Source organism: Austrofundulus limnaeus, unplaced genomic scaffold, assembly GCF_001266775.1.
Source record: "Austrofundulus limnaeus strain Quisiro unplaced genomic scaffold, Austrofundulus_limnaeus-1.0 Scaffold454, whole genome shotgun sequence".
Classification (NCBI taxonomy): Eukaryota; Metazoa; Chordata; class Actinopteri; order Cyprinodontiformes; family Rivulidae; genus Austrofundulus; species Austrofundulus limnaeus.
Window position 1 is genome coordinate 159,750 of NW_013952856.1, and position 9,019 is coordinate 168,768.

At 36.7% G+C, this 9,019-nt stretch overlaps 2 protein-coding genes across 3 annotated transcripts in view; one reads left to right on the top strand and one right to left on the bottom strand.

Annotated features, from left to right (window-relative positions):
* Window positions 1-1,350: 1,350 nt before the first annotated feature.
* Window positions 1,351-4,674, bottom strand: LOC106529588 (oocyte zinc finger protein XlCOF6.1; the record flags this gene model as incomplete). 2 transcript variants are annotated; one of them, XM_014025058.1, is given in 4 exon segments in its annotated part: window positions 1,351-2,597; window positions 3,058-3,236; window positions 3,532-3,774; window positions 4,572-4,674. In XM_014025058.1, coding segments are annotated over 2 exon segments (1,314 nt in total), but the record flags the coding sequence as incomplete, so codon positions are not given.
* Window positions 4,675-8,182: 3,508 nt separating this feature from the next.
* abhd2b (abhydrolase domain containing 2, acylglycerol lipase b) overlaps window positions 8,183-9,019 on the top strand; it is a 24,135-nt gene continuing 23,298 nt past the window's right edge. Inside the window, exon 1 of the mRNA XM_014025060.1 lies at window positions 8,183-8,303. Coding sequence (XP_013880514.1) covers window positions 8,198-8,303 — 106 coding nt within the window. The 5' untranslated portion in view covers window positions 8,183-8,197. The remainder of the gene's footprint in view (window positions 8,304-9,019) is intronic.

Consider the following 9,019-nt stretch of genomic DNA (forward strand, 5'->3'; position numbering starts at 1 on the left):
TCCCCAGAGATTGGAGAGCCCAACCCAAAGTCCCCAGGCTCAGCTTCCTCAACAGAAGGCATGTTGGTGGGATTGAGGAGGTCTTCAAAGTATTCCGTCCACCGGCACACAACGTCACGAGTTRAGGTCAGCAGTACACCATCCCCACCATAAACAGTGTTGGTGCTGCACTGCTTCCCCCTCCTGAGCCAAAAGATCAGATAAAAAAATTTATTTTTGCTAAGTTGTATGTTATGGACAAATCCTTCTGTTTTGGAGCCTTGTTAATTAATTCTAACAAAAAATAAATAAATCATTCATATAACTGTGTTTTGGTTGAAAAATACTGAAGAGAAAATTAACTATAATAATTCCTGAAAGGGATTACCTCCTCTCAGTCTTTGGAATTTCATCGCAATATGGCAAACAACGTCCAAGTCCGTTTTTCCTTTTATAGCTGTGATTTAGATTCAGTATGTGATAGTGACCGCTGTCAGCTACACCGGTTTTTAGCTCAATGTGTTAAAAGTTCAATACACGCCTGAAGCCTTTACAACATGTAAATATTTTAACATAACTCAGTTTTCTGTCTAAGGGTTTCTGGTCGGTCACATGGCAGGGAGAACCTCCAATCGATGTGACAGCTTGCACCTAGGGAGTGGCCAGAATTGGAAGAAAGTGTTTATAAGCAGCTGAAACTTCCTGCCTCATGACTGATTAAATGGCCGAGGCTTTTATAGACTGGCCACAAGGTATTTGTATGGCTGTGGTTAACATTCAAGTCTTATTTCTGTACTTGTTCCTTGTTTTCGACACACGCTGAAGTGTATAAACACGGCAATATCTTCTCAAAGGGATAATTGGTTTCAGCTTTTTGAGCATAAAAAAATTCCCTTTAACATCACCACTTGCTGGGTGTTTTGGCTTATCGACTAACTTGTTAAATTAAATTGTAAATTAAGAAAAATTATTTTTGTGTATGTGTTGACAGTAATGTCAAAACTCAATAAATTGAATAACGTATAAAATCAACTCCTAAACTGTATTCTCATGTTTGGGTTTTCATGTATTCAAAGGGATGTTATCACCAAAAATAAAATAAATTTTAAATAAGGGGGTTTTCTCCTGTGTATTCGATGTGTATTTAACTTTATTACTTGGTCAAACATTTGACCACAAACACTACAAGGAAATGGTTTCTAATGTGTCTGTATGAATTTGTTTCTTGGCTACACATTTGTCCACAAACCTCAAAAAAAAAAAAAAAAAACGATTGTGGATTTGCATGTTTAAAATTCTCTTTTGGTTAAATATCTGTCATAAATATCACCAAGGTAAAGGTTTCTGTCCTATATGGATTCTCATGTGTGTGTCTAAAGTTGTTCGACTAATTATTGGTCCGCCTGCCTCACAAGGGAATGGTTTCTGTCTCGTGTGAATTAATATGTGTCTTTTTAAACTTGTCTTCTGGGTAAACATCTGACCACAGACATCACAAGAAAATGGTTTCTGACTTGTGTGGGTCATTACATGTCTGTTTAAACTTGCCTTTTGGCTAAACATTTGACCACACACGTCACAAGAAAATGGTTTCTCTCCTGTGTGGATTCTCGTGTGTGTGTTTAAAGTTGCCTTTTGGCTAAACGTTTGTCCACAAACATCACAAGGAAATGGTTTCTGCCTTGTGTGAGTCATTGCATGTCTGTTTAAATTTGTCTTTCGGCTGAACATTTGACCACAAACATCACAACAAAATGGTTTCTCTCCCGTGTGGATTTGAATGTGTGTGTTTAAAGTCATCTTTCGGCTAAACATTTGTCCACAAACATCACAAGAAAATGGCTTCTCTCCTGTGTGGATTCTCATGTGTGTGTTAACACCTCCCCTTTGGTTAAACCTCTGTCCACAAACTTTACAAGGAAATGGTTTCTCTCCTGTGTGGATCCTTAAGTGTACATTTAAATGGTTAATGCATCTAAACATTTTTCCACAAAGGTCACAGGGAAATGGTTTCTCTCCTGTGTGGATTTTCATGTGTTTGCTCAGATCTCCTTTTCTTTTAAATACTTTGCCGCAGTCGTCACAAGGAAATGATTTCGGTCTTGACTGGACTTTCCTCATAGAGACTACTTTTTTCTTCACTATAACACATTTTTCATTGACCAAAAAACTTAAAGACTTGTTCCCATCCTCCTCCTCTTCATCATCCTCACTGACTTCAGTCTCTGAAGAGCTGTATTCGTCTTCTCGAGTATTTAGTTCTGGGTTCCTGCTAGTTTCTGCTCCTCCACAGTCCTCTCCATCAGTTGCTGCTGTCATCTGGTCAGCTGATCTGCCGCTCGGAAAAGCTCTGTCTTCCACTTGATGCAGATGAAGCTGTAAAAACGAGGGTTTCTCTTCATCATCCTCGCTCTTCAACTGAACTACAGTGAATGAAAAGCTGGCGGCATCATCCTCCTCCTTCACAGTGAGCTGCTCTCCCTCCAGACTGGTCCAAACTTCCTCCTCTTCCTCCTTTATGTTGAGGGCTTCTGGGTCCTGCTGGTCTAGATGAGGGCTCCGTTCTTCAGGAACACTTTCTTTAATCAGCACCACCTGCTGAACATTTGCAGCAAACACTGAAACACATGAACATTTGGAACAATTGTCAGAAAACCTTTTAAAACTAAATTCATAGAAGACAAAAATCCTTATGACTAGTATGGAAACACTTGCCTGAGTTTGGTCATATTTGTTCAAGTTCTGCTGAATAAAGATCCATTCATTAGTTCATTCATTCACAACTGTCTGCAACAGGAAGACTTCTGTTTTTATACTTAATGTTAATTTAGGAAATTGATGAAAACCAATGCTGGGTAGTCTGCCACCATCTGTTCCAAACTCTAGGATGTGACAAAGATTCAAAGTCTTCAAACACAGTGACTGGCTCAGGTGTTGTTTCTTTGGGAAGAAAGACAAAGGCTCTTGATGTTGAACTGTCTCAGTTTGTGAGTATTGGATTGGATGTCGGGTGCTACGGATCCCCAACCCTGAACCAATATTCATAGACAACATACAACCATTCATGCTCATACTTACATCTAGTGACAATTGAGTTGTTCTCAAACTGTTCAGCACACTTCCGGTGGGCAGGGGTGGGGGGCATTAGCCGAGACTAGCTGTTGTGTTGGCTCAGACTGTACAGCATTGAAGTTTATTTCCATTCATGTGGTGTACAACTTCTCTATGCTACTTTTATTGTACTAAACCACAAGACTCTAGGACAAAATATAATGGATTAAAAAAATAATGTTGATTTCAAACAGCAATTTAAAAAATAGTTGACTATGTGAGGTCCGAGTGGACCTTAATTTAAAAACAACTTGTAAGATGGTACTGATGCATTTTTGCTTTACCAGTTATATTCAAGCACAAAATACTTGTCTTTATGGTTAAACAAAACTAGTTCAACTTATTAAAGTTAAGAAAAAAATCAGTCCGTCAGTGTTCTGTTTTTTTGTTTGTTGTTATGTTTTGTTTTGATGTGCTCAATCTCCACTCACAGCAACTTACTTTCAACAAGTTGAAGAAATATGGAAAATTTCACCACACATCAACTCCTTCTCAGCTCTTCTATTTCTTCCAAACAAAAAGTTAAAGCACTGGGGAAATAATAATAATAATAATAATAATAATAATAATAATAATAATAATAATAATAATAATAATAATAAAATAAAAAACTCCTCAAGAAAGTCAGTCCTCCGTCAGCTTATCCAGCAGTAGATCCAAGCTGGGAATCTCTCAGGGGTGAACCTGCAGAACAGAATAAGGAAAGATCAGATTATGATGGTTGCTATTAAGAGTTTTTTTAAGCTTATTTTGTGAAGATTTAAATTAAACTAATTCCACTCTAGAAGTGTTCTTGTTATAAATCAATGTATTTTTTAAATATTTTGTTGTGTTATATTTATTAACTATGACCCATAATGTGTACCTAAATAACCAAATCAAATTAATAGTGTTAATTAAATTTCCCGATATAGGAACTAACAACTTAAACTAATCAAGTCTCAGCAAATACAATACAAAAAGCAAAAACGAAGTTTGAATTTACCAACAATATTTCAGATCATTTGCAAATTTAAAACTTGTTTCAATGCAACAAAATAAACAATACTTGTTCTGTTACATGCTGCAGTGTTTCCCCTACCATTAACAGGCAATTCCCCCACCCAGCAAAACTAGGCTGACAAATAAATGTTATGGTTCTTACTGACACTTAACCAGGACACTGAACTCATTGTTAGGCCTGTGTTATTACCAAAGACATCTAGCCGGGCTCAGAGAGACCGAAAGCTCAGAATTTCAGCTCAACATAGACTAGCTGAAAGCTTTAATTCTGCGTCCATGATAGAACTCTCTTAACAAAGCAGAGCACGCCCTAAAATATGCAAAAACTCTTGTCAAACGCATGCTACTGACAACAATTAGCATTGAAAACGTCATAAAGGCTAACGCGATTAGCATCGTGGTTACTAAAATGTATGCTCAAATCAAACGTTTCAGTCTTTACTAAAGAAGGGCATGTTAAAAAAATCACTATTACTTACAGACATGCATTGCTCAGGGTTTAGCCAATAAAATATAAAAAGTATGTTAAAAAACACAGCTTTACAACAACCCTTTTCAGATGCAGGAAACTACGGCAACTCTACTAAGACAATCTGCACAGCTCATGGAGCTAGCTGAGATTTCGAGTCGCCATGTTGTAAAGAGCTACGTGTGTCAACATGCACTGTTTACATGTGGAAGCAGCACGTAATTAACTAATTATGTACTTTAGTCAGAGCTCTTCTATTAGTGTATGTAGTTAATTTTGCTTTCTTTGATAACTTAGATCGAGGATATAAACTTCCATTGGGCAATGTAATAAAATATAATTTTATATAGGTAAAATACAAACTAAACTTTATTACTCACATAAATAAATGGCACTGTATGCAGAAATAATTCAACATATTAATTTAAAATTAATATTAGACAATGTATAAAAAAGAGTAATTTGCTCAACACTTAAACAGTGGGGATAATACACTCAACACTGTTTATAAGTCCATGAATCTAAAGTGTTGCAGGCCGTAGATATAGTTACATACAATACACAGTATACACAACACAGAGTCATTTACAAAAACACTTAACAATATGTTAGATTGAACTTAATAACTGATAGGTACATTAGAGAGTTATTTTAGTGTTTTTGGCAACTTGTGGGATCTTTTGGACAGCAGAGTTGGTCTTTATTTTGGCCTGTAGTAATTATTTTCTTTAGGTGGCAGCAGATGCTAGTGGTAGTGCAAATGTGTTTGTCAGAACCACAAAGGAGCAGACCCTCCGTACTTACTGTACATAAAAGCATATACCCTCTCTTTAAAAAGACCAACAAGTACCTTCAACATATGCCAGCGCAGTCTGCACCACATGAGTGGGTCCTTTTCAAAACTGGAGAGTCCGCTTTAAAAGGAGTAAACTGAAACCAGCACTGCTGAAATAATAATATTAATAATCTGCAAATACTTCCCGGTCTACTAGCACACTTATTTATATTACAGTAATAGTAACGTTGCAGAAACACCACTATGAACTCCTATATCACAAAACTTTATTGAAGTAGCACAAGCACAGGTTTTATGTGTCTGTATGCACTACTTTCACAATATTTCTTAATACTAGTAGCTACAAAGTTATATAATTGGCAGAATGAGGCTTTGTCAACTCTACCACTCAGATGCAGTTCCCACACAAAGCCAGCAGATGTCTCTAATCTGACTATTATGCACAGACTTGAACAACCCTGTTCTATAGACTGTGTACCTCCATGCTATTATCACTGCTGTTGTAGCTGTTAGTTGTTAGTTGAAGCTGTTCTATATACCTTCATGCTATTATGTCCTATTAGTCCTGTCCTCAGCTCTGCAAAGATGTGACATAATACACCCTTAGTGTTTTTTTTTTACAAATGTTAAATTTAGTGACTTTGTTTATCCTTTACATGACTATCATTAGTTAATTCCAAACAACATATAGTATACTTAGTTGTAATTTATTAGTATGAAACATAATCAAACACCACCTCATTGGGCAATGGTTATTGTGGTCTCCAAACTTTTCATTTTTTTTCAGGGGCTTGTGAGCTCAACCCTTGCTGGTTTATATACAAAAGTTATAGGCTCTGTTTAGCCTGGCATGTCTATAAAAACACACAATTTAACTCAACTCAACTCAGTGTTTGTCTCATGCGCTGAAAGGAAGTGTTTCCCTATGCAACGAGATTCTTTCTTTGCTGCCCACAATAAATACCTAATAATAAAAACTAATTTAAAAAACTGTTTTCCTCACAGCTACTTTCACAGATTCTCACACTTAACTCCTCAGTCTTTAGTTTGCACGTCACTCAGCATTGCATCTTGCACATACAGGTGATGCAACTAACCCATTTGTACAAATAATTTCCAAGTTTACTGCATCTTGTTTTTACTTTCACTTACATTTTGGCATTCCCCCATCTTTCTTAAGAATCTAAGTGAAGTCCTTACAGATGGGCACATTCAGGTATGTTGTAAAGCTGCTCCTGAAGCTAACAAGAATTAGAAAACTATTCATAAACTGATATATTTATGAAAATATAATAAATGACAACATCTTGTAAATCTCATGCTTTAAAATGTAACATGTGCACAGTGGCTCAGTTGGTAGAGATGTTGCTGAGAAGGTTGCCAGATCAAATCCTGGCTGAGGACCTTTCTGGTAGAGTTTGAATGTTCTCTCTGTGCGTGTGTGGGTTTTCTCTGGGTACTCCTGTTTCCTCACACAGACCTAGAACAGTTAGGCCAATGGGTAACTCTAAACTGTCCCTAGGTGTGAGTGAGAGACTGAATGGTTGTTTGTCTCTATGTGTCCCTGTAATGAACTTGTAACCTGTCCAGGGGTGTAGCCAGCCCCTCACACACAGCTGGACATGGGCACCAGTGATCCTGAGACGAAGAAGCAGGTAAAGATAATGCATGGACATGTCCATGCCTTTCAGACACAAGTTGTGTCTCATCAGAATGTATTTTTTTCCCCTGCACGTGCCGCATGACACAAGTTCAGTTCAGTGGAAAACCAATGTCTGAACATTGCAGATGACAGTGATAAGTTGTTTATGCTTGTCTCTTTTTTATGAAAGTTTAATCTTTTTCTGTTTTGATGTCAGATAAGCTGCACTCTCTCACAATCAGATTTTTAAAATGCTGCTTTCCTGTTCTGAAGTAAAAGTACATACAACACAAAACACTTTGGAATACGTCAAACCTAAACGAGTTTAATCATAACGCAAACTTTATACTATTTAAAATGAAAAATATAAACTGTTGACCCAGAAAGTGTGAACATCTGATTGAAAAACAAAACAACTTTCACGTGGTAGTTTAACTTCCAAACTGTCTCAATATGTGTTTACACATAGTATAGGTCTCTTTTTACATAATAATTTCTGTCGCAACAGTCAGAACTTTGTCATATTTGCTTCTAGCATCAGCCCACATGATGACACAACCTCTGTTTCATCACACAATGTTTTGTTCAATTTTCAAGTAAACATATGAGCTTCCAGTAACACCAGTCATATTACTAATATTATTTTAATTCTCTAAAACTAACTTTTTGACCACTTTAATTACTAAAAAAAATTGTATTTGTGTATAATAATAAGCTTAAAATTAACCCTGCAATAATGATGATTAATTTTTTTTAATGTTTATGACCTTTATCAGCGTTCCTAAACTGAGTGCTAGATGCTATTAAGGGGTATTATGAAGGTATTTCCTGTTAAGCTGAGTGCATATTTGTGACATTAATGTTCAGCAGTAAGTGGGCGTTTGTTTGACCAATGAAACTGGGAAGTAAAGTTACTGTAAGGAAGGACTGCTGTTTGCAAGGCTGCCTTTCAGTGCACTCCAGCTTCACAAGGTATGGTTTATTGCACAGATATCGTAATTGACAATAAATGTTTAATTGTCATTAGAAATTAATACAAATCAAAACATAAACATATAAAGCTGATTTGATGTGTAAGCGAAGAAAACAGAGATCTAAATTATGCTAAGGAGGAATTAAAATGTGTTTTGTTTTGTTTTTCGGAAACGAATAAAACTTTTCAAAACTAAAATGTCGGAGCTTTGTGAGTGGTGCTTGAATGCATCTTAAGCTCGCTGTTGGTCAGTTTCTCGTGTTGTTGAGACGGCGCTTCGGCGGTGGTGAACCCGACCCTGAACTGGAACGAACTACCTCAAAACAACATGGTAAATAAGCCAAGACGTCTTCTTTGTAAAGCTTAGGAAAGTGTTTTTATATTTATTTAGCCACGTAGTTTTAGTGGTTGGTAAAACTCCCAGGTCTTCTCAGGAGGAGCAGCTACACCTGAAAAGCAAACAAAAAGAAGAAACTCTTGTCGCGTCAAGCAGCCTCCAAAACTTTCAGGAGGGTTTTATATCAGAGACGTATTCTGCCCATGCTGAATTTCAAAACTTTGTTTATATCTCAGTCTTTAATTTTGTGTTTTTCAATCGTAACTACTTTTCATTATTCCAACTGAGAGAAAAGGTGAGTGAAACTGTTAAAATCCACAAAGCACAGCACTGTTGGTTCATTTAAACCCTCTAGAAACAGCCAGAGTGGATCATGTTTCAGTATTTTGGATAAAAATGAACATTTTGAACTGAAAGACTTTTGATTTTAAGAGGTTTAACGTAATGATTGGGCAACATCACAAAAAGAGCAACTACAACACACTGAGGAAAATGCATCCATCATCATTTATGCGTTTATACTGGTAACTGATTTAATAATGAGAAGAATGCATAGGTTGATCATTTATTCCAGGGGCTCTCAAGCCATTTGGGTCTGGGGACCCCTTACAAGGGCGAAAAAAATTCCAGGGACCCCCTCATAAACCCCATGCTGTTTTAAAAGATAATTTATTGTCATTTCAACCCCTAAATGCCATGGAAATATATGT